This window comes from Prunus dulcis, chromosome 1 (genome assembly GCF_902201215.1).
Source record: "Prunus dulcis chromosome 1, ALMONDv2, whole genome shotgun sequence".
Lineage (NCBI taxonomy): Eukaryota > Viridiplantae > Streptophyta > Magnoliopsida > Rosales > Rosaceae > Prunus > Prunus dulcis.
In genome coordinates this window covers 31,989,503-32,014,843 of record NC_047650.1, presented here as the reverse complement: position 1 = coordinate 32,014,843, position 25,341 = coordinate 31,989,503, and the positions used below count along the sequence as shown (strand labels likewise).

General features: G+C 37.2%; 3 protein-coding genes, 1 long non-coding RNA gene and 1 pseudogene across 4 annotated transcripts; 2 read left to right on the top strand and 3 right to left on the bottom strand.

The window, feature by feature from the left end:
- Nucleotides 1-6,861: 6,861 nt before the first annotated feature.
- Nucleotides 6,862-10,833, top strand: LOC117616342 (histidine kinase 5). The gene is made up of 12 exons (XM_034345623.1): nucleotides 6,862-7,581; nucleotides 7,680-7,736; nucleotides 7,888-8,115; nucleotides 8,206-8,637; nucleotides 8,745-8,794; nucleotides 8,899-8,975; nucleotides 9,129-9,218; nucleotides 9,299-9,402; nucleotides 9,528-9,960; nucleotides 9,997-10,328; nucleotides 10,423-10,602; nucleotides 10,681-10,833. Exons 1-12 carry the CDS (start codon nucleotides 6,862-6,864, stop codon nucleotides 10,804-10,806), a joined length of 2,829 nt encoding a protein of 942 aa, XP_034201514.1. The 3' UTR covers nucleotides 10,807-10,833.
- Nucleotides 10,834-10,910: 77 nt separating this feature from the next.
- LOC117616343 (splicing factor 3B subunit 6-like protein) lies at nucleotides 10,911-11,693 on the bottom strand. Its single transcript, XM_034345624.1, has one exon. The coding sequence runs from the start codon at nucleotides 11,551-11,553 to the stop codon at nucleotides 11,179-11,181; it is 375 nt and encodes a 124-aa protein (XP_034201515.1). The 5' UTR covers nucleotides 11,554-11,693; the 3' UTR covers nucleotides 10,911-11,178.
- Nucleotides 11,694-11,977: 284 nt separating this feature from the next.
- LOC117618222 lies at nucleotides 11,978-15,811 on the bottom strand (annotated as a pseudogene).
- Nucleotides 15,812-19,802: 3,991 nt separating this feature from the next.
- Nucleotides 19,803-21,234, top strand: LOC117615139. The gene is made up of 2 exons (XR_004583960.1): nucleotides 19,803-20,040; nucleotides 20,343-21,234. It is a non-coding gene; the product is annotated as an uncharacterized LOC117615139 (long non-coding RNA).
- LOC117615138 (glutamate receptor 2.7-like) lies at nucleotides 20,190-24,047 on the bottom strand. The gene is made up of 5 exons (XM_034344150.1): nucleotides 23,668-24,047; nucleotides 22,010-23,352; nucleotides 21,600-21,912; nucleotides 21,046-21,452; nucleotides 20,190-20,943 (listed from the first exon to the last, which is right to left on the bottom strand). Exons 1-5 carry the CDS (start codon nucleotides 23,933-23,935, stop codon nucleotides 20,368-20,370), a joined length of 2,907 nt encoding a protein of 968 aa, XP_034200041.1. The 5' UTR covers nucleotides 23,936-24,047; the 3' UTR covers nucleotides 20,190-20,367.
- Between the last annotated feature and the right edge of the window lie 1,294 nt (nucleotides 24,048-25,341).

Here is a 25,341-nt window from a genome sequence, read left to right as displayed (position 1 = left end):
CAATATAATGGTGCACATGTTAAAACATTCACACTTGTCCAACATGAAACCTGCCCACCTCATCAACATTACAATGCAAATTCTATAGTGGAAGTTATGGAACAATCCGATTATTCTCTCTTTTTAAAAAAAAATACAAGTCATAAGTCATAGTCTGAATTAATAAGGGGGATTTTTCACACAAATGCTATCATGGTGCTACAGGATTTGAACTTGAAATCACTAATTTGTAAATTAATGCCTTTTTTCACTAGACTATATCTCGTCGGCAATCAAATTACTCTTAAATAGTAACAATTTTTGCACACATTTTATGAAAATTTTGGCATCTTAAAAAGGTCCAAATCCAAATGCATATGTGTTGGTTTGATATCTTCTCTCTCACATTTGTTGCCCTTTAGCTTTGGAGTTGTTTTATTGGGACTCTTTCCTCATTGCTTGAATTGAACCCATTTTAGCAGATGCAATGTAAGACTCTGTACAAGGATTTTGGGCCACCCTTATATTTTACTGCTTCATCAGCCATAAAATAAGAAAGCTGTAGGCCTTTTGGGTTTTGTGCCTGTTGGGCTTGGGCAAGTTCAACTAAAGGTACTGTCCTTAAAAATTGTACACCAAATATTAGCCCCAATGGCAGGTAGCCTTAAGATGAGAAATTGACCATGATTTAAAGGCCTCAAACTTAAATATACAAAATTTTAAGGGTAAATTACTCAAATGATCTTCAAATTTGTACCCGATTTACATTTTGGTCCTTAAACTAAATTATTCGTTCAAATGGTCCACCAACTCTTTATTAATCAGCGCTTTGGTTCTACCCTTATATTTTCTGTTAAATTTAGTCATGTGAGCAACACATGCTACATTTGTGGGGGCGAATAAGACTTTTGACCTATGTATCACCCTTTTATCACCACTGTATCACCTATGTATCACCACTTTATCATCTATATATCACCACTTTATCAACTATGCATCACCATTTTATCACCTATTTGGGGAACATAGGACGGTTATGGGCGATTTTACCCTTATATTTGACGGCAGCATTAACATAATGTAACGGTATGATCAACGGAGCGATTAATATAGATTTCATGGACCATTTGAACGAATAATTTAATTGAAGGACCAAAATGTAAATCGAGTATAAGTTTGAGGACCATTTGAATAATTCACCCAAATTTTTAAAAAGTCCTAAGAAAGTCGTAAGAAAAACAAACTAAAAAGAAAAGGAAAAGTGGATTATTTTTTTTTTTTATTTTGGAATAATAACATGAGTGATTAAATTGTTAAGAATTAAAGTTGTTTATTTAAAGCATTCTTTTGCTTATATATAGCATTGTCTGTTTCTTTTGCTTATTATATAATGACACTTTTTTTTGGAAGATTCACTATTATACCAAATAAAGGGACCCAAATTATAATAAAAAATCATACATGAAATGGACTTTAGAAACACACTCAATGCCCATTTACAACATAACAAAGAAGCTTTTAACTTCTTATAAATTAAAAAAACTGCCATTGATTTCTTAAAACAAGTCCAACTCCAAAACCTCATTAAAAAAAATATAAAACACTCAATAGGGCATCAAAGTAATTTAATAATCAAAATTAAATTCAATAGGTCCAGCTGTTCTTTTTTCAGTTTTTTTAAAAGGTTTGTTTATAGAAATTAAAAGTGGATTATTTTTTTATTTTTATTTTGGAATAATAACATGAGTGATTAAATTGTTAAGAATTAAAGTTGTTTATTTAAAGCATTCTTTTGCTTATATATAGCATTGTCTGTTTCTTTTGCTTATATATAATGACACTTTTTTTTGGGAGATTCACTATTATACCCAATAAAGGGACCCAAATTATAAAAAAAATCATACATGAAATGGACTTTAGAAACACACTCAATGCCCATTTACAACATAACAAAGAAGCTTTTAACTTCTTATAAATTAAAAAAACTGCCATTGATTTCTTAAAACAAGTTCAACTCCAAAACCTCATAATTAAAAAAAAACACTCAATAGGGCATCAAAGTAATTTAATAATCAAAATTAAATTCAATAGGTCCAGCTGTTCTTTTTTCAGTTTTTTTTTAAAGGTTTGTTTATAGAAATTAAATTGCGTAGGATTTATCTATATTATTAGTGCTAAAAATAGGTATATAATTAAATATCTCCCATTTTCATTGATAGTGCTCCATTATAAGAAACCAAGATCCCCAGACACTAATTTTGTTTGTGGCCATAATATATATTTATATATAAAATGTTCATTATTAGTACTTTATAATTTATTTTCGTAAAAGGCTATGAAAAAGAAAGAAACTTGTATGTGCGACATCATGTTTTCTTTTCCTTTTTTTTTTCCTAATACTTTTGTTTTGTTAAACTAGTAATAAAATGTGTGTACAATAACTAAACAGCTAAGTTCAACTCAATTGGCCCAAATAATTGCATATATATATATATATATATATATACTAGTAGTAAAAGTATGAAATTATGACAATGACATGCATTTTATCTTCTTCTATCTTTGCCTAATATATTTACCTTTTTCCAATCCTAAGAAAACCCGGAGTGGTGTTGCGCACTACCACAATAAACATCTCCAATTTTGATTTTGATTTTTTTTGGTTTAGTTGTGATGTGTTCGGGAAGTCCCCATCAACATCGAAAGGTCTACAAGTGCATGAACTTGATAGGAGTCCATTTTGTCAGGGAGTTGTCTGCGATGCTATGTGATGACAAATGCATGATAAATCCAAGGTTGTTATAATAGGAAGGGATAGCTCCGCAGTTTGTGGATTTGTGTTTGGTCTTGGTGTTTTCTAGGCTTCCTCCTCCTAAGGTCCCAAATCCGGGAATTGGAGATCAATTATTGATCGAGTTTGATAACGTTACTAAATAGTGATTGTTTTGTACGATTCATAGTCACTCTATCCTTTTTGTCATTTACATAAACTAAAAGAGAGTAATTTTATTTTCATATATTGATGATTAAATAGTTAGAAACGCTCAACGTTATGTACGACTTTTAATAGCGTCCGCGCACAACTAACAACAACATAATGTCCACGCACAACTGACAATAACATTCTCATTAAACCATAATATCGTGTATCTGTGAGATATTTTATATATAGAATATAGAAGGAGAGACTTGAGAAAACGGTTCTCTTTGTTTAGATTATATATAGCATATAGGCTTCTCTCATCTTCCATCTTCTTCTTTTGGTTGGAGGGCTTCTTACATCCTTTGGCACATGCAACTTCAAGCATATCCAACTCCACAATCGTTGACCTCCATTGAATTCGGACCCTAACTACTCTCTAAACCACAATATCAAATTACTGCGGTCCTTACTTTGGTGGGATATTTTAATATTGAAAGAACTGATAATAAAAAAATAATAGAGAGTTAAACAAAGAAAATAAATGTCAAGTTTTGCATCAGCAATGCAATAGTTTATAATAAATAATAAAAACATTAGTCTAGTAGCAATGATGATTGAGATATGAGAGAGAATGGATCAGCTAGCTGTCCTAAAAAAGTGCGCACTAAATGGAAAAGCATATGGGTCCCGCACCCAACGTGGCCAATTTGCTGGCTGCAGTTTGCAACACTCTGGAGCCCCGCCCGCCGCCCGATTGTTGATGCGTCTCATACAGAAAAATTTGTTTCTTTAATTGCATGGGTCCGATATTAAAAACATGCGTACACCAATCAGTGCACAATCACGAATGTTGCTAACGTGAGTCGTCGACACGTGGTGTGTAGGCAGTTTTTAACATTTTACATAATGAATTGTTAGAAATCGTCCATATACCGGTCATGAGGAAGGTGTATGGGAGGTAAAAACTTCGCTTGCAAAAGAGGAAAGATGAAAATGAAGCGAGGTAGTTAGGAGTCCATGCACGATGAGTATATGCAATAACTTAAGTTTCTTAGCAACCAAACAACATGCATGTGCAGGGGGGGAATTTGAGAGGGAGAGAGAGAGAGAGAGAGACGAACATGTAGAATAAGTTTTTCACCGACCAACCCTAAAGGAGGGACAGATGGCAGCAAAAGCTTTGGTTAAACCTGGCTTTGGCACCAAAATTTATGGTGGATTGCATGTTGGGCTTTGCGCTAAGTCCAGGGCAAACATATAGAAAAATAAATATCGGTGTATTTTAATTACAGCACATGTTGTGGTCTGTCTTTGTATACGTATGATATGATCCAATTGGATATAAAATATATATATATAAAACCTTAACAAATGTCAAAGCCAGTTCATTACCATAATCGTTCGTTAAATGGGTGGCCTAAATATTTCTTCGCAAAACCCTAAATCTGTGCTCTCAGAAGCCCAGTAGAAAGGGGGACTGTATCACATTGACATTTTATTTTATTTATTTTATCCACGTGTGACTTAGGGAAGCTGTCTTGAGCAATCACTTATTGACATTTTGCTATATTTTTTTACACGTAAAGGAGGGTTTTCTTTAAGGCGCGTAAGCTAGGAAAAACTCAGAATATGTATTAGCAGCCAGGTGGTCCCTTACTCAATGTTTTATTTATTCTAATTGAACTCTTAAGTATATGTTGGAGTGGGAAAACAAAACGTTTATTCATCGTGTTGATTATAAACAATATTCCGTTTTACATTACCGAAAGTCATACGTACGTCTAGTATTTTACTGAAACTTGTAGTTTCAGTGATAGAGCATTTTATCACACACCGTTCAACTTGTATTCATTAAAAATAATAGTGTGAATATATAAAATGTCGATTAATCAAGGAACAAAAACCCATTAAAAATGGGGTTTGACGTGAATCATGAGACCATGGCTAGTGTTCTATCATCCATGCCACTCCCACCCAGCAATCTCTGAAAAACATGGCACAACCGCGTTAGTCTCCTTCTCATGATTCATGAAGGAATATGCTATACGAATTCCAAGGAATCTTTTCTTCCCAGTTATTAATATCTAATTCAAATTATAATAAGAAAAACCACAAATAGTAGGTTTTGTTTCTTTTCATTCATAATTCTCATCACGTTCCTAATTTTCCAAAAATATATTTTAAAAAAGGGATTTTGGTGTGTTGTTGAGTAATTTAGATTATCTTGAAAACCAAAGCTTATAAATTTTGAAAAGAAAATCCAATTAAATTAGGTAAAGTTCAGTTTGCAAAGCAATGAAATTAAAAGTGCTTAACCACAATTGGGTTGAGACCAGTTATTAAATTAATCACAGAGCATAAAAGCTTAGCTTTATAATAAATAAGAAGATTCCTCACCCCCTTCCCCTCCTCCGCTTTCCTCTGCATTGTTCAGTGTATTAAAATTAGTTAATTATAATTAAGTCATAATCCACTGTGTAAAAATGTGTCAACTCTTAAACTCCCCCGGGTAGCGCGTGAGCGTGATGCGCACGTGCGAACCGAGACACGTCACCTAGGAAAGGGCGGGGAATAACAAAATCTCCCACCCCATTTAAAAACTCCAAGTCCCCAAAACCTCTCTCTCTCTCTCTCTCTCTCTCTCTCTCTCAAGTCTCCAACTGCCACCTTTCTAGAGAGAGAAAGAAGACCAAAGAATTATCTAGAGCTTAAAGCTTTGTGTTGCAAGTTGCAACAAACAGATGATAAAATGATTTGTTATGTGGTTGTTAGACTGAGGTTTTTAGCAGAAAAGGAGCTCTGAATGTAACCTCAAAAAACAAACACACAGGCAGACAGAGAGAAAGAGAAACAAGATTAATTAAAATACAAGTTTTGTTTTTTTTAATTTTCATTCCCACATTTAATTTAAAAATTGGCCATCTTAAAAGGAGCCAATAATTCTCTAATATTTTTGACCTCCAAATGCACATGGCTTCTTGGTTTTCTCTCTCTCTCTCCCACATATATTTTTTGTTTTCCTTTCCCTCACATGCTTTCCTCCCTCTCTCTCTCTTTCTCTAATTGATTCATTGGCAGTGAAAGGCTTTTGACTAAACAAACAGTTGATGAGATTCCCCAGAGTCAGATCTACAGTGTAAGGCTTTGCTGCTTTGGCCATTCTCAGGCTCTGTTCTTTCTTCAGGTTGCTTGGTTCTGCCATAAAAAAAGGTTAGTTCTTGCCAATGGGGGTCCTTAATTCTCTGTTTTGGTCTTAATTCTTCATTTGATTATGATCTAGTTGTATAATTATGCAGCTTGATCAACCCCATTGGATCATTTGACTTCTTTTTGCTGATGGATCTCGGCTTCATTGTGCCGAATTCGGGTTCTTTTCTTGCCTTTTTTTTCAAAATGAGAACATGATTTAAGACTCTGTTCTTTGTGTTGCTATTGGCAGAGTTTAATTTAACTTGGAGTAGGAACTCAAAGCATTAAATAAAAGAATTTGTGATTTTGACAGTTTTGTTCTCATCTTCACTTCCCTGTCCTCCAATGTAATCTTGACATTTGTCTCAGTTTTCCTCTGTTATTTCTACATCTAATAAACCCCTGTTCTCTGTTTACTCACGAGTTCAGAGAAAATCCTCAATTTGGTCTACTTTCTTATTTTTGGCATCAGGGTTTTACCAGAATTTTCATACTTTATCTGCCTTAATTTGATTTTACTTTTATCACTGAAGTAGTGCAGGGAAGAGTTGGTATGAATTTCTCAGTCATGCGATAGTTTTTTTTTTTGGTTTTAAATTTAATTCTAGTTTCTAATGCTTCAATATGATTCTATGTTGAAATTTATTTTTCTTCTTCAGGTTCTTACTGATTTGTGGCTTCTTACTGTTTCATTTTTCTTCTTGCAGAAATTTCAATTGTGATTTACTGAGATGGGTAGATTGAGACAGTGGTAATTTTAAGTGAATTTGATGGTTTGGGAGATGGAGACTGATAATATTGAAGACATGGACATGGAAGTCCTCCCTTCTATGTGGCCTGAAGATATTGGAGCTGATGCAGGGAAGCAATTCAACATAGACAAGCCAGGACAAGATCAAGACATGTTGGAGGAGGTCACATTTATAGAGGAACCAACTATAGTAGATTTCAAGCGTCTCTTGGAGCTAACCAACTATACCGACAAGGGCTCTTCTCAACTAGCATTCCTTGTAAAACACTGGGAGTATAAGCAGGCAAATGCCGTGAGGCTTCTCAGAGAAGAACTAGACATCCTAAGCAAGCAAAGACAGGAAGTTGAGCTCAAGAAGTTGGAGATATTGGAAGAGCACCGGTTCGAGGAAGAAAGTTATGGCGGAGACAAGCGCCCCATTTCAATTTTGGATGAGGTTTATGATATATGGCTGGATATTGCTCCGAAGAAACATGATGTTGTTGTTCAGAGCAAGAGAGTTGAGATTGAAGCTGAGTACGATACTGTTGTGTTCTGGAAGCAGAGAGCAATGCATTTGGAGAAGTTGTTGGGGGCAAGTGCAGAGAGAGAGCAGATGCTTGTGGATAAATTGCAGGAAAGCATTCAAAGTCTTGAAAGGCAGTCATCACCAGTGGAAGAATTGTCCCAGATTTTGAAAAGAGCAGATAATTTCTTGCATTTTGTACTTCAGAATGCACCTGTTGTTATTGGCCATCAGGTAACTGACTGATACATTGTAAATCCTATGTTTATGTTTCAAACGAACTCACTGATCACTTTTTTAATTAACTTTTTCTTGATAATTTTCTGTTTTAGGATAAGGAATTGCGGTATCGGTTTATCTATAATCACTTCCCAAGTTTGCAAGAGGAGGTAATTAATTGCCACTTAAGTTCTTATTCAAGGTTTGATAGGATTGCTGTATAACTTCAGTGTAATTTAAAAGGAGGTAATTACTGCCTTGCTTAAGTGACACTCTGACACTAATCCACCTTAAATATATTCTGTCCTTTCTTCTTGCCAGGACATTATAGGAAGAACAGATGTTGAGATTTTTACCGGGGCAGGCGTTAAGGAATCTCAAGACTTCAAGAAGGAAGTTCTGGAAAAGGGGTTACCTGCAAAAAGGGAGATTACATTTGAGACACCATTATTTGGGTCAAAAACATTTTTGATATATGTGGAGCCTGTCTTCAGCAAGGCAGGAGAGACAATTGGTATAAATTACATGGGGATGGATGTAACTGATCAGGTATTTGCATTTTGTATGTTTCAGTGTTCAATTCAAGACTTTTCTTCTGATCACTAAAGGGTATTTGTGTTTCTTCTGCACAAACAACAGGTGAGGAAAAGAGAAAAGATGGCAAAGCTTAGGGAGGAAATCGCTGTCCAAAAAGCCAAGGAAACAGAACTGAACAAAACAATTCACATCACAGAGGAGACAATGCGAGCAAAGCAAATGCTGGCAACAATGTCTCATGAGATAAGATCACCTCTTTCCGGGGTTGTGAGCATGGCTGAGATACTTACCACCACGAAACTTGATCGAGAGCAACGACAGCTTTTGGATGTCATGTTATCTTCAGGAGATTTGGTCCTTCAACTGATAAACGACATCCTTGACCTTTCCAAGGTGGAGTCAGGAGTAATGAAGTTGGAAGCTACCAAGTTCCGGCCAAGAGAAGTAGTGAAGCATGTACTACAGACTGCAGCCGCATCATTGCAGAAAATATTGACCTTGGAAGGACATGTAGTGGAGGATGTTCCTGTGGAGGTGAGGTTTTAGATTGTAACAAACATCTATATATCATTGTGTCGTTATCCCCTTTCATATGCAAATATGTATGTTTTTTATTTATTTATTCAGTGTGTTAATTTCAGGTCATTGGAGATGTTCTAAGGATTCGTCAAATCCTCACCAACTTGATCAGGTACGGATCTCTCGTTGGATTCTTGTAGTCTTGTTGTATGCTTCCATGCAAGGTGGATATACTTGGTTGTGGCTTTAGTTTTTGATAGTTTCTACGTTTGGCAGCAATGCAATCAAATTTACTCATGAAGGGAAAGTTGGGATAAGACTTTACGTGGTATCAGATCCATCTTTGGAAGAGGGTGAAAGATGCCCTCAAAAGTTGAATGCAGATCAATCAACTGTTTCAGAAAATGGACTGAAAGAGGATGCTGATCAAGAAGGTTTTCACGGTGACGGACCTTACCAGAATCATTCACGTAATGATGAACCTAGGGCCCCGGCTAAGAGTGAAGTCTCAATGGACGCAGATCAAGAGGAGGAACCTCAAACCACAACAGTTTGGTTGCGCTGTGATGTATATGATACAGGAATTGGAATACCAGGCAATGCTTTAAATGATTCTCTCTATATGAAATCTATTTCTCTGTTTCTCATTGTGTTCTTTTGCTTTTTCCTGTTTCAGAAAATGCTTTACCTTCTCTGTTTAAAAGATACATGCAAGTCAGTGCTGATCATGCTCGAAAATACGGAGGCACGGGATTAGGACTAGCAATATGCAAACAATTGGTAAACACTTGTTCCTATACAGTATAGTTTTTTGGGCTCAAAATCAGAGCAGTAGTTTACTGTAGAGAGTTGAAGCCAATCTTTCTGTATTACCTTCTTGAAACATTTGAATGTGTTTGGTGTAGGTTGAGCTAATGGGGGGTCAACTCACAGTGTCTAGCCAAGAACACTGCGGGTCTACATTTACATTTGTACTCCCGTACAAGGTTTCAACGTCGTCTGACCATTCAGATGATCCTGACGAAGTCGTGGATATGGCTAATCATGATGCTGCAACTGATGAAGTAGCCGAGAGCTTTTTCCAGTTCCAACCACGCACTTTGGGGTCTCTGTTTTCTTCTAATGGATCCAGCAGGACCCAAAAGTTGTTACCACACAAGATCGGTTTTAGTGGCTCACATAAACTCAATGGGTTCTCACAAAATTCATACTCATTTCCCCAAAATAACATCATACCAGAGGAGATGGCTTCAGTTGAAAATGGCTGTTCAGCAATTGATGTTGCTGAGACATTATCTGAACCAGAGAGTTCAGCGAGTCACATCCCCAATCATAACTGCGAAACTCCAGTTCATGCGGACAAACAGGGTCAAGATGACACAAATAATCAATTCCAAGATTCTAGAAATACAGACTCAAGTTATCACGCAGAGCCAAGCAGAGAAGTTTCTGTTGCGGCAAAGATAAGAGAACCCCAAGGAACATGTAAGAGGCAGGAGAAATCCAATGCAGACTCGGAGAGTACTTCATCAAAAATACCAAAATCAACATCGAAACCTAAGATTCTTCTTGTTGAGGACAACAAAATTAATGTTATGGTGACGCAAAACATGATGAAGCGGTTAGGCCATAGCATTGATGTTGTGAATAACGGAATTGAAGCTGTGCGAGCAGTTCAACACTGTAGTTACAATCTCATTCTGATGGTAAATAATTTCCACAAAACTCCCAAGGGTTTGTTGGTTTATATGAACACAAGAATATTAGTCTTGGTATTCATGCATTACCTAAATTTTGCAGGATGTTCACATGCCCGTTATGGATGGCCTACAAACTACAAGAATAATACGTTCCTTTGAAGAAACTGGCAACTGGGATGCTGCTGAGAAAGCAGGAATTGAGCTAACCGTGCCTTCCCAAGATGCATTACAAAATGGTCATGGTTATACGCCTTCGGGAAACCGAATTCCAATCATTGCGGTGAGCATATATTGACAGAAGATTTTCTCTTACCCTACTAAATACTAAATACTAATGCATCATCATATCATGATGCAGATGACAGCAAATGCATTTTCAGAGAGCGCAGACGAGTGTTTTGCAAGTGGGATGGACTCATTTGTGCCGAAGCCCATAACATTCCAAAAAATTAAAGAGCGTCTTGAACAATACCTACCCGATTGAGATAAAACATCTGTTGTTAAATTTATGTTTGTGTACAAAGAAAATGTCAAAAAACAGCGTGCTTGTGCTAGGAAAGTTTTGTAATCAATCAATGTATCATATTCTTCTTCTCAAAACATCAAAACATCATTAGCATCTGGTTATAAATTGTACATATACAACAACAATGCAACTCCAAGAGCACTTGTTCGAAATTAAAATCAACTGTTGTAACTATGCGAAGCTCAGGATAACATACACTCTCCTCTAAAACCCAAATAGCAAGCATATTGCATTACATAATCCAGGAATAAAGATAATCATATCCTCACCAAGAAATAGTATAGCCCAGTATCCAAACAGTACAACATGAACTAGAAGAACGACGAAAAATCACTTATCTTTGGTGGAGACGCCGTACTTCTCCTGCATTCTGGCGATCTCGTCCTCCTTCTTCTTGGCGTCAAACTTCTTGCTCATCTTGGCCTGCTGGTAGTAGAGAACGATCAGATACCGATTAGCAACGTTGAAGCCGGAGAGATGATCCACCGCCGTTTTGGCGTCGTAGATGTCTTCGTAGACGACGAAGGCGGTTCCTCTGGTGTCCTTGTTCGTGCCTATGCGAATCTGTCGTATGGCGCCGTACTTGCCGAATATGTCGTACATCTCCTCGCTGGAGATGTTGAAGGGGAGATTGCGGACGTAGAGCACGCGGTTGACTTCCGGGGGAAGACGGGTATTGACCTTGCGGAGACTGATTGTGCTCATATTGGTTGTGGGGTGTTCGGAGGATGGGAAATTGCGAGAAAGTGAGGGAAATTTTGGGTCTTGGGTTTATGCTGTGGTAATGGAGAGAGCTGTTTTTGTTACTCCGTGGGAATGTTAGGGTTTCGTAGAGTCAAAGAGGAGTTAAGAAGAAGGTGAGACGCAAACAAATAGAAGGTGAAGCTGAGTAAATATGGGCCTATGGTTATGAAATGGGCTGCTGGTGCTTTTGAAAATCCAAGAAACAAATATTATAATTTGGGCCTAAAGCTTGTTGTAACTTTTGTGGCCCATTCAAAAACACACTTTTTGAAACAAGCCATGTAGGAAGATGGGAGATTCGAACACAGTACCATCGGTGCAACTGTTCTTAACCAATTAAGCTACAAGTCTCTTAAAACTATTTCGGGAAATGATTCGACAGTTGTCATTGTCTCTTGCGCTTCATAAAACAAAGAACTATCTTGGGGGAAATGTTGCTCGGTGAGGCCTTAACTGCATCTTGCGATTGACTTGTTAATTTAAAAGTACGACGGGTGAGATCTTTTTCATTGAAAGTTTTTAACATGGTCAAAATGTTTCTCCATGTAAAGGCTTCTGAATCAGCTGGGTGCATCAAGATGTGCCTATGTCTGTAAATGAAGGAAGCGATAAATATGATGAGAGCCAGTATTGATGCCACCCCAGAAATGAGGAAGAGGACCCAAAAGCTTTCAAGGCCAAGACTGTTGCTAGAAACTTTGGGGCTATTCAAGTCTTGACAATTTCTTCCTTCCTTGAACCATTTTTTCTCGGTGTCCAATATCCTCTCTGTTCCGGTCACTTTTAGGATTGCATGTGAAACATTCGGTATAAGAAGGGAACGTTTTGGAAACACCTGCAAAGTCACTCAGCAAATTAATTAAACGTAAGAATATAATGTTTTTGATTTGGCTGGTTTTTTTTTTTTTGCAAGTATAATTTTTAGAAAGAGAAAAAAACTGATTCGACTACATTGGACTAGACCTCGTTGGCTTGTCTATTTCTTTTATTAAAAAGGGGAGAATAGATGTATTGTATAAAGAAGGGAGAGATCTTACAAAGCCAAAGCCATCAGTTTTAAAGATAGGTCCAATCATAGTATATTTAGAACAATATTTTGCAGCAAAAAGCTTCATGTTGGGGGTTTGATCAACAACAGCAGCAACACCACCCTTTCTACTTCCTTTTGAAAGAGCTTCATCAATTTCCCACATAGTTAACCCCTTAATCTTTGAATCATCAAAACCTACGTGTTTTAAGATATCATAAACAAAAGAATTGTTTAAGTAGCCAATGCTTTCCTCCTTCCTTACAAGATCCTTTATATCAGTAACACTTGGCTGGAGTTGCTGAAATGTATACAGTGACACTAGACTTGCTGTGTAGTTTATTGTCTGTATTAACACAACAAATATCCATACGCTCATCACGAATCCAGCCAAGTTGCTAACAACTCTCTCCCCTGTACGGTGAACAAGGAAATTGTCAATTATATATTTTAGCAGCAGGACAGGAGTTAAAAAACATTAAAATTTCTTGATCAAATTGAAACTAAAAAGAGGTCATGTGGGTACTTACAGAAAATACTTGAAAGTAGGCCAATCACAGTTTTGACGTGTGTGTAGACTGGCACAACCACAAAACCCAAAAAAGATGAAGAAACAAGAAGTTGTAGCCAAAGGTCCCATGTCCAAGTCCCAAGGAAAGCCCATGCATTTTTGCTCCTGTTGTCTATGACTGGCACAACCATTACTACTCCAGCTTCTGTGTATGGCATTGTAAAGTCTACATATATGAGGACCTATCTGCACTAATTGTTGTATCCCCCACCACAGCTCAAACTTCTGTAAACATGTATATATACTTGTTATCATCTCAGGAAAGTTTCTAGCCTTGGATGCAAATCCGCCTTGGATAAAAGAAATAGAAATGGTAAGGAATTTTACCCCAAGATATACTTGGTAGCACAGATCGTCGTAAGAGCCAGCGCTGGTGCCATCAGGTTTTGCAAAAGGAATGAAGTCGAAAGGAAGAGCGAATGGTAATAATTCCACTGCAGCCTGAAGACGTCAATGCTGAAGCCAGTGACATCCGTTGTGTTTGTTCTAGGATTTTTTGTTACCTTAACAAACTCAGTAAAACGAACCTTCACAGGAACTCCTATTCTCAACTTCTTACCGTCTGTCGGGACTTCCCATCCCTTGGGAACAGAGAGTGAATCTCCAGGCCATATGACCGGTCCAAGAACATTTGGAGCTGAAACTTGATGATGAATTCAAAATGTTCACCAGTCCATTTTGGGGCGTCCAAAATCCAATTGTTCTTGCTCCTTCACCATTAATATTAACTATCCGAAAAGTTGATGATTGGCGTTCCCTATCAACAAGGCTGAAATCTTCAGCAATGCCTTTAAATCTGGTGATAGATAAGGCATAGGAAAGTTCTGGACCATGTTGGGAGACCATGAAGGTACGAGGATCTATCAAGTCGAAGGAACAAGTAGCATTCCTCTTTTGTAGTTCAGACCTTGTATACCCAATTTTTTCAACTGCCATGGCTAAGCCAAAAACAGCACCATAAGCCCAAAGTCCAAAATAATCCAATTCAGCAGCAGTGATTTTTCGATAGTCCTTGTGGAATTGCTGTTTCCATCGTGGGATGAACCCTTCGAGCTCCACTGTCCATGCGACATGAATTTACACTCCTAAAACTTCTTGCATGGGATTGAAGACTGAAGAATGATGAGTATATACATAAAATATAATATTTTTACGATATAGCCGTGCGGCTATACTCTATAAATAGAATTTTTGATCAGAATATATTAAACGTGTAGCCGAGCGGCTATGCTCTATAAATAGCATATTTTAAATGTACAGCCGCGCGGCTATGCTCTATAAATAGCATATTTTAAATGTACAGCCGCGCGGCTATGCTCTATAAATAGAATATTTTAAAGGTATAGCCGTGCGGCTATACTTTATAAATAGAATATTTTGACGCAAGTCCACCATCATTCCAATCTCTTTTGCCTTGGCAAATAGCTTAGAGCATAGTTCGATTGTCATGTGGACAATGAAGACTCTAGTTTGCGTCGTCTGCAACTTGTAAAGCTCTGCAGTGATTTGATCAACCGTGGTAGTTGGGGAGATGACACTTTTGGTAGGGGACGCGGGCATCAACCTCTTGTAAGGCATCAGTGAAAAAGGGTCCTCGCCATAGGGAGTGTCTATATAGATGGTCACAACTTCTCTCCATCCAAAATACTTGACAAGAGCACCTATGGCTTCCACTTGGGATGAGTCATTTTGTGCAAATTGGACAAAGTAGGAGCTTCGAAGTGAAGAGAAGGGCTTGTTGCAGAAAATGATATAATGGGGACATAAGCTTGGTCTCCAAGATTAATAACAAAGGTCGTCTCCATCGATGTCACTGGCCCGATGATGGCTTGCACTTGTTCATTCTTTATCAAATCTAGAGCTGTGTCTCAAATGAAAAGAGAAAGAAATTACATTTATATGCACATATTCTAAGTAATTTAACTAGGAAATCGACAATATATTAAGGAAAATAGGTGTTAAAGAATATAGAAAAATCTAGAAGAAATTAGAAAACTCAAGAAAGTTCACTAACTTTGACAAAGTCAAGTTTTAAGAGAAGATTATGGTAAACTCTAGAAAAATCTTAGTAAAAATCTTGTAATAAAGTAATAATATTATAAAGTAGAGGCTAGGAGAAGAAGCCAAGTCCACCGACTTGGACAATGGCGGCAGCTTTAGTGTATAAATAGATGTTGTTGTCTCTTGTACAAAGCCAAGAGAGTGAGAACAGGCCAAATAGCCAGCAAAGAGAGTGGTAACAGGCCAAATAGCCAGCAAAAAGAGAGAGAATAGGCCAATAAGCCTAGCAAATACTTTCTTTCTAGTTGTTGAAGGCCAATAAGCCTACTCCTCTATGAAGCCTTGTACCTATCTTTTGTTGAATAAATAAAATCACTATTTTGTTCTCTAAAAACCCAACAATAGGAACCTGCAGCAGCTGCATGTACAACGTTCTTTTTGGCGTCCCTAGAGTGCAAGACCAGCCTAGTCTTATAGTGGACATGAGAAGCATAGAAGTCTTTGAGGGCCATTTTGATGCAACTCCACCATATCTTCCCACTTACTGAATGAAGGTCATCAAGAACAACCCCCACATTCACTGGGATGATGGTTGGGATAATGGTCTTGTTTTCTGTCATGGCCAAGGAAATAGTACATGAAGAAAGGAACAAGGAAAAGAGAGAAAGAAAAAGATTAAGGTTGCAAGGCTTTTTCTTGATCATATTTGAGTCTTTTGAAGCTTCTTAACCTGATCCTTCAAAGAAACCAAACTATAGATGGAGATGGCGATGCTAGAAGCATTTCAAATTCCTTCTATACGGTGGCCATCCGGTTGGCATATTTTCAATAAGAAAAGAACAAACACTACCTTAGTGGCAACGTTTTAAGTATCAATGTTAACAGAAGTATTGAGTCCATAGACGCATCAGTGGTCAAGTTAAGTGAGACAGGATTTCTGGTCAAGTTAAGTGAACAAACACTACCTTCTATACGGTGGCCATCCGGTTGGCATATCAGTTGATGACTTGTGTGTTCATGATTTATGTTGGAAAATTAAGTGAGACAGGATTTCTGGATGTCCCACATGTAAGTAGTCCTTATGATCGTGCTGAGAGAAGAATATAAGATAAATGAACTCAGGAAGGGAGAAGGGTGAGATGAGAGGGAAAGCAAGAGCAATTGGCACAATTCCGATGATTCTCTCTGTATTACCAGTCAATACAAATATAGGTACATGGGTTAGACTTGTGCAAGTCTATTTACAGAAACTTTAGAAATATAAGGTAAGTACAATCAATTGCATATATTACAGATTTAATTGATAACTAAATCTGGCTGACAGAGCGCTGTGCTTGTGATGAGGAGTCTTCTAAGGCTGATGGATTGGGGTCGGCTGATTGCATGGGACTGATGGAAGGAATGGAATCTGTTGGAGCAGATTGGACGGGATCTGCTGGGGTGATATTCTCTTTAAAGAACACAAACATCTCCTGTTATAGAATGCTGTCTAGTCCTTAGCAACAACACAAGATAGAAATCGGAAAATTACACGAAGGAATACGATAGAGTATAAAGTAAGCATACATAGAGTATGGAACTCACTAATCTAAATATTAGCAGAACCAGACAGCAGTCACATAAAAAAAACCATCAAGTTACTGTGCAATTTGCATTTCAACTTTCAAGATGTGCTTGCTTCTTACAAAGATATATAGATTGGCCATGCGGGCAGGAACAAAAGCCCCTTATTCTAGTACAATTCCTCTATACCCTCCGTTTGGATGAGGGAAAATAACTCGGAATTTAGCTAAAAGTCGAGAATTTAAGAGGAGAAATTGACAATTCCTTTGTTTGGCAACTTAAGCGCGGAATTTATTAAATGACGAGCATAAAATATCGTGGAAATTGGGGCATCAAATTCTTGAGTTTAATTTCCAACAAAATATGCGTCATTTCACAATTTCCATTGTGCCATTCACAAAATTCTGTCATTTACAAAATTCAACATACATAAATTCAAACACTGAAATCTTCAATTGCCGGAAATTGAAATGATGGAAATCTAAATTCCGTCATTTTAGAATTCGATGTAATTTTCAATTCCTTCATCCAAACGGAGGGTATAAGGATGCTCCAATAAGTATTTAAGTTAATGGTTACATACTTTTAATTTCGGCCGTTGGATTGCATATAAGAGATTACCAACACATTTGCAATCCAACGATTAAGATTAGAAGTATGTAACCAAACCTTAACATAAAATACTTATTGGAGAATCTCCCTTCCTGCATAAGCTAGTTTTTTTTCTTCACAAGAGCTAGAATCCAAGGTGGAAATACAGTAAAAGTTGATACTTTGAACCCTAGGATGGAAAATAAGATTAAATTATTCTACTACAATTCCTCTGTAAACTACAATTTTTCACAACCCCAAATTTTAATTCAAATTGAATTTCACTGAATTAAATTAACAACTAATTTAACATTAGGATTGAAATTTACATCAAACCTAATTAGCGACTGCAAAATTGGAGGCTGGAGCATAGAGAATCTCAGACCCACAATGTCTAAAATGAAGTTTTAAATAAAAGTTTTTACCTTTAGGCTTTCCATGCCATTAACGAAAGTGGAGGAGCTTTCATACGAGTTCACACCTGAAGCTTGCATGCCACAAATCCTATAGAGATATTTACCCCATTCTTAGTACTAATAATATAGATAAATTCTACATCATTTAATTTCTATAAACAATTCCAAAAAATGACAGCTTACATTGATGCTCTATTGAGTGTTTTGTGTATTTTTATGAGGTTTTAGGGTTGGGCTTGTTTTAAGAAATTGATGACAATTTTGTAATTTATAAGAAGTTAAAAGACTATTTGTTATGTTGTAAATGGACTTTGGGTGTGTTTCTAAAGTCTATTTTATATAGGATTTTTTTAATATATAATTTGTACCCTTGTATTGGGTATAATAGTGAATCTTCTAATCCTATAATTGAGGGACCTCGTCCCCAACACCCTTTTTCATCTAGCGCTCTATTCGACGATACGCCGTCGTTACGAAATAGTTTGGCCACGATACACGATCCCTTGTTTGGACTTTGGGCCCAATATAGGTTCTTTTTGCCAAAGAAGCCCATATTTTTTGTTTATGAGATTATTATTATTATTATTATTATTATTATGTTTTGATACAAGCAACAATCTAACTACAATGAGGAAGATTTCTCAAGATGCAATGGAGATTCGAACATGAGATAATTGTTCTGCAAATCGAAACCTTTTTTTTTTTTTTTTTTTTTCTTTAGAAGCAAGAGTTGGGCATAATTTTTAATCCTTTTTTATTCTTTTACACCAAAATAAAAATCATTTTAACAAGATTGTTTTGATAAAATAATTAGGGAGATTACATTGATGCAACAAATGTGGTCTCTCTAACTTGATCTTAAACACATCAATAATAATTATCACACCATGTGACATTTTCCACTACTGCATAAAAAGTGAGGGAAAGTTGGGGTCTTGGGGCTTATGCGGTGGAGATGGAGAGAGAACTGTTGTTTTCAATCTTTTAGGTCCTGTTTGATGGGATGGATTGGACTGAATATATATGATTAAAATGGACGTTGATCCAATTTGTTTGTTTTTAGTACAAGTGATAATCTAAACTATAGAGGGACTGAGTTTCTCACACTTACGCACACAATTAAGATGCCATAGGGATTCGAACATAAGACCTCTAGTATGCAAGTCAATGCCCTTTTCCATTGACAATTATCGTTGTGTTTTAATTGAGAGGTATTCGAATAATTTATTTTAGATTCCCCTGTAAAAGACATTCATGCAAAATATCAGTAAAGTTGAGAAATTATTTGATCACTTAATTATCATTATTTTAATATTTAAGAGATCTAGATAACTGAACATAAAAAATAAAAAATAAAAAATAAAAAATAAAAAATCCATGCAAAATACTTGTGCAAAAAATTATCCAAATCGAAAATTATTCAGTTGTCTAACAATAATGAAGGTTGCTTCTTAATTGAAAACCGTGGGATCTGCCTAATTTTGTCATAGATATTGAAGCCACAGTTGAAAATGGATCTGGACCACTATTGCCAGACAATTTCTATAAATGTTCACAATCAAACCAACACAATCAATTAAGATTGAAGGAAATGGAATTATAAAAATTTGTGGATACAAATAGCCATATGCTCAATAACTTTTTATTAGCTAGGCTAGGCTGGGGTGCCCAATAATCACTTGATTGCGTGCTAAAAGCTAGATAATTTGGCACTTTAATCACAATCTTCAATGCCAAACGGTATTTTGGTATGCCCAGTTGCCAACTCAAAAAAGAACGTTGTTAAAATACCAGCCCATAAGTGAAACACTTCGTTTTACTAACCCTATTTTCACTTTTTTTTGAACGAACACTATCCTCACTTTATCTCTCATCTCTCCGCCTCCATACCACCCATCTCTCTCTACCTCTAGCAGCGGCTACAAAGAAAAGAGGAAAAATTCGAAGATACTTCTGACGATGTAGAGAAGAACCCGTCGCTGCCACTGCTTGGGTTGAGAAGACTAGAGAAGCAGCCACCCGACCCGCCCATGCGCCAAACCCTGTTAGCGACTACGCAATTGGATGCTGGAGCACAGAGAAATCCACAATGCAGTTTTAATTTAAGAAATTTTGTCCTCTACTCCATGCCATTAACGAAATTGGAGGAGCTTTCGTATGAGTTCACAGCTGAAGATCTCGCATACCACAAGCTCTATAACTGAGGGTCCTCGTCCTCAACACCATTTTCCATTTTCCATCTACCGCTCCATTCGAAGATACGCCGTTGTTACGAACAGGTTTGGCCACAATCACAGGTCGACATTTTCCCATTCTGAAAGTTCTAGGCAGGAATCGATAAACAACACCATTAGACAAATAACTAGTTCGTTTAATCTGCTCTTCACGCTTGAACAAGTGTAAAGACATTTGACCAAAAAGAAAGAGATAAACTAATTAGGCTGTCATCTATTGTTGAGATATGCAACAGTTTTTGCTTACACTGAGCTCTGAGCTCATCATGTTATTTCTAAACCAATTTACAATAATTTCCCCCCATACTACATATAATTTACGGTGCTACTTGTATAAATTAATACAGAGTTACGTGTCACAAAGAAGCTGCATCAGTTGCTTCCTGGGTCAATCTCATGAGTTCTTGGTCTCTCAGTAATCTCAATGGCTGATTCCATCTCTGATCTGCTGGTTGATGCTCCAGGACTGAAACCAGCATGCTCAAGATCAGCAGAAGAAGGTGTTCCCATCTGCTCCTCAAACACATTGCGAGCTTCAGTATGGTCTGAATAGACTGATGGGCTTGGGGGGAAGTTGGTGTTGACTTCAAGTTCTCTCTTCTTAAAAGTAAACGACTTGAGGTCCTTGTTGTCGTAAATTCTTAACATGATAAGAAATCTTTTCCACAATGAGGCCTCTGGATCGAGTTGCTTGAAGATGTCCTTGTGTTCATACAAGAACATGGCAGCAAAGATGAGCAGAGCTAGTGTTGAAGCAACACCAGCAATGAGAAAGAGGCCCCAGAAGCTCTCAAGGCTGAGACTATTGGAAGAGACCAAGCTGTTGGGGTCTACACAATTTTGTTTCTTGAACCACCTATCCTCAATGACTTTCGTTTGGTTTCCCTCGTTCACATTTAAGATTCCCCTCGAAACGTCGCGAGCAAGAGGGGAGCCTTTTGGGAAGACCTGCAAGTTGTAGAATCAAAGGAAACAAAACAATCCCTGATGAGAAAACATGGTGGATCAACATCAAAGAGAGACATAAGGAGAAAAAGCAGGTGAACTTACAAAAGCAAAACCATCGGCTTTAAATGTCGGATCAACCATGGTGTATTTGGAGCAATATGTTGCAAGAAACAGTTTCATGTAAGGTGTTTCATCAAATGCTGCAGAAATGCCATTTTTTCTACTCCCATTTTGAAAAAGTTGATTCAACTCTTCTGGTGTATTAAAGGTCTTAAGATTTTCATCCTGAAATCCTAGTTCTTTCAAAATCCCATGAACAAAAGAACCTGGTTGATAGGCAACATTGTCCTTATATTTGAGGAGCAAGTTTACATCAGTAACAGTTGGTTGGAGCTGTTGAACTGTTAAAAGAGAGGTCAAACTTGCAGTGTAACTTTGAGTCAGTATCAGGACAACAAAGCACCATATGATCACCACAAACCTAGCCAAGTTGCTCACAACTCGCTCCCCTGTAATTCAAAATAAGAAAGGAATGAACAATGAGTCATGGAAATCGTTTTGCCATTTGGGATTTACTTTTTTGAAGGATAATTTACAATGGAAAGTATTTGATTTGGTTGTTGGGTTGCAGAGTAAACTAAGATGAAAGAACTTACTGTGTGCAAAAACCATGGTTGAGAAGGAGAACCAAAAACTTGTCCCGATTTGGTGATGTGGAGGTCCACGAAAGTCTTCGTTTATTCGATGTTCAAGAACCCAGACTACAAAACCAATGAATATGAAAAAACAACCGCTTGTTACCCAAAGATCCCATGTCAAAGGCTTCAAGAACACCCATGCATTCTTGCTTTTGTTGTCTTTGATAGGCACAATCATGGACACCCCAGATTCTGTATATGGCAATGTAAAGTCAACATATAAGGATCTGTTTGCTCTGATGGTTATATCTCCCACTGCAGCATCATAGTTCTTTGAAGAAAAAAAATGTCACAGTGTCAGTAAATAATTTGGATAGTTTTGTTTTGTTTGATTAGGGAAAACAAAGAAGCTTAGATATGAATCTTACCCCAAGAAACACTTCATTGACCAAGTCATTGTAACTGCCAGCGATCTCACCATTAGGCTTTGTATAAGGATATAAATCGTATGGAACATCATACGGTAACGATCTTATTACAGCTTCGAAGACGCTTATGCAGTATCCATCGACGATCGTTGTCTTAGTCTCGGGATTGTGTGTCACTTTCACAAATTCTGAAAATCCTTGCTTTAAAGGGACTAGAATTTTCAGCCTTTTACCACTTGTAGGAATCTGCCAACCCTTTGGAGCAGAGGTGGTATCTCCAGGCCAAATGATTGATCGAAGACTATCATTAGAAGTAGAATATGTGCTTGTGTTTTTCAAATTTAATTTTCTTTCAAGCCCCTTTTCGGGTGTCCAATATCCAACCAATTTTTCCCCACTGCCAATCACATTAACTATCTGAAATGTTGATGATTGTAGTTGGCCATTAAGAAGACTGAAATCTCCTGAAAGGCCTTTGAAAATGGTACCTGATAGGGCTTGGACAAGTTGAGGACCATTTTGAGAGACCCCAAATCTTTCTAGGTCAGTACTGAAATTACCAGATGTACTATTCATCTTTTGAAAGTTGAAGTTTTTAGCCCCAACTTTCTCAACTGCCATGGCCAGTGCCCAAGCAGCATCATAAGCCCAGTATCCAGAAACATCCAACTTAACATCATGGGCAGTTGGATTGTCCTGTTGGAATTTACTTTTCCATCTAACTCCAAAACTTTCAAGCTCTTTTGTATTTGGGACAAAAGTTTTTATACCCAAAACCCCTTCCATATTTTCTATGTCAGAGGAATTTATGTAACTAAATGAGTTGGCCATTCCATCAGTCATTATCCAAGCATACCCTTCATCCATCATTCCAATCTGTTTCGCCTTGTTGAACAGCCGAGAACCAAGATCAGCAAACATGTGCACAATTAAGACCTGAGTTTCCATTTCCTTCAACTTGTAAAGCTCAGCAACAATTTGGTCATCAGTGGCCTTTGGAGAAATGACACTCCGGTAGGCGATTCGAGCATCAACTTCTTGCAGAGCATCAGAGAGAGAAGGTATGACTCCCTCCCCAAACTCATTGTCAACATAGATGGCAACTACTTCTCTCCAGCCAAAGGCTTGGATGATGGCACTCACGGCTTTCACTTGAGATGAGTCATTTTGTGCAGCTCTGAAAAAGTATGAACTCCTGATTGAAGTGAGAGTTGGGCTTGTTGCTGAATATGAGATTATGGGAACTTGGGCTTTGTTTCCAAGGCTGATTACAAAGTTGGCCTGCATTGATGTTTCTGGACCTATGATGGCTTGCACCTCAACATTCTTTATTAGGTCTAGAGCTGTTCCAGAGGTGAAAATGGAGAGTTAAATTGAATTCTGAATATAGTTTCCAACTTTAATTGAGTCAGTGGACACAAAAGAAATGTAGCAGATTCTAAGAAAGCCAAAATTCAATGCAAAAGGATGTTAACTTTCTAATAATTCGAGACAACATAGCACCAAAATCAACTGGTGTTGAAACTCTCATGTAAAGAAATTAAGCTCCAAAATTGAAACTCCAAAATGATTGATTAAAATAAAAGGGTGGATAGAATTTAATTCGATGGAACAAAAACAAAACATGGAAAAAGATAAGAGAGAGAGATGGAAAGAACCTGCAGAAGCTGCAACAACAACATCTGAAGTAGGGTTTCTTTTGTAAAGAACCAGCCTCGTCTTGTAGTTAGAATGAGAGGCATAGAAGTCAGAGAGAGCCATGCTGATGCAGCTCATCCCCATCTTCCCGTACCATGTATCAGAGTCAATAACCACACCCACATTAACTGGGATCGTTGTGTTTTCTGCCATGGCGGAAAATTTCCCAAGCACTAAGAACAAGAAAAACAGAGAAAAAACAGAGCTGAAGGGAGCATTCTTAGCCATTGTTGAAATTCTTCAAGGTTTGCAATTCATGACTTCCAAGTCAGATGGAGTTTTTATTTATATAGACAAAGCCACTGTACATTGAAAATGCTCAACTGGTTTATTAATCATATAGAATAATACAAGTGAAAGAAGAATCTACACTCCATTGGCTGTGCCTGTGATAGATGTAGGTGTAGCTATGTCCCAAAAATGTATTTAAGTCTGCTGTCCTTATTCAACGAGTCAATGTCGAATTGTCAATGCTCGACTGATTTATTTTGGTCCATTTAAACGGGGGCATAGATATTATTGTGCACCCTTTTCTTCCCGAGATAAATAAAAGTTGATTTTCCACATTTGTCTTATATTCTGTTGTTCAAAGTCTAGCTTTGACTAAGTCAAAGATTCATGCATATTGCTTTCAGTGTGCACCCAAAGAAAGAGATATAGTACACACATTGCTAATCGGTATGCGGTGGTTGTGGGGGTGGTAAATACGATTTCTTCATCTTTCTTGTCAAAAAACATAATTGCAGTTACATGTTTTGAGTAAAGTTCTATTTCAATTGATTAAGAGTATATATTTATGTATTCGAGAGCTATTGTCTTCGATTCAATCTTGCTTGATCTCGATTGAATAACAAAAAAATTACATGTTCCAAACACATGTCACTCTTTTCTTCTTCCTTTTTGGTTTTGAATTGTTACATATTGTATGGTCTCATGCTTTGTGCATTAAATCAAAGAGGAGCAAGAAGCAAGAGGACGAGTCCCACAAGAACCATAAAAGGGAAAAGATCCCAACCACAAGGCACCAAAAGCCAGCACCCAGAAAAGTACTAATTAAGAGCTAGCCTAACAGAAGCATAATTATTAAACAAGACATCTAACTAACAAGAAGAGAAATTTCTAGCATACTTTATTTGAATGGAATGATGAGGGTGCCTAGAGAAACAAGCATGGTGATCAACTTGAAATTTAATTTTGTTTTTTTGTGCGTGACTAATAAACAACGGTTCACTTTCTATTTAGAAGTCGAACTGATTCTTGAAACATTGATGGAATTATATAACCAAGTAAGAAATTTCTTGTGATAAAAAAGGGGTTGCGTGGCTGGAAAAGCAAATCAAATTGTATTTACTATTCTGCCTTGTGGCCATGGTCTTGTCAAGGTCATCGTCAATTTTTCACTCTATCATTGTCTAAACCAATGCCTACGAAATTTCTAATCCTTGGAAGGTACAGAGAAATTTTCTGCGCAATTACAGTTCCACTATATTAATATTGCAACACTCTCATACATCGCAGCCTCTCATTTACTATTATAGGAAGATTACAGGTGATTAACAAATGAAGTCTTCGCTTATTTTCTGCGCAATTACAGTTCCACTATATTAATATTCCAACACTCTCATACATCGCAG

Excerpts from the sequence above, each read along its gene's own strand:
- LOC117616342 (XM_034345623.1), top strand. The coding sequence starts at position 6,862 with ATGGTTTGGGAGATGGAGACTGATAATATTGAAGACATGGACATGGAA. Across the intron at positions 8,976-9,128 it reads AGATCCATCTTTGGAAGAGG|TCTCAATGGACGCAGATCAA; the intron begins GTGAAAGATGCC and ends CTAAGAGTGAAG. Across the intron at positions 9,219-9,298 it reads TACAGGAATTGGAATACCAG|AAAATGCTTTACCTTCTCTG; the intron begins GCAATGCTTTAA and ends TTCCTGTTTCAG.
- LOC117616343 (XM_034345624.1), bottom strand. The coding sequence starts at position 11,553 with ATGAGCACAATCAGTCTCCGCAAGGTCAATACCCGTCTTCCCCCGGAA.
- LOC117615138 (XM_034344150.1), bottom strand. The coding sequence starts at position 23,935 with ATGGCTAAGAATGCTCCCTTCAGCTCTGTTTTTTCTCTGTTTTTCTTG. Across the intron at positions 21,913-22,009 it reads TCAATGAAGTGTTTCTTGGG|AACTATGATGCTGCAGTGGG; the intron begins GTAAGATTCATA and ends TTTTCTTCAAAG. Across the intron at positions 20,944-21,045 it reads AAGCCGATGGTTTTGCTTTT|GTCTTCCCAAAAGGCTCCCC; the intron begins GTAAGTTCACCT and ends TACAACTTGCAG.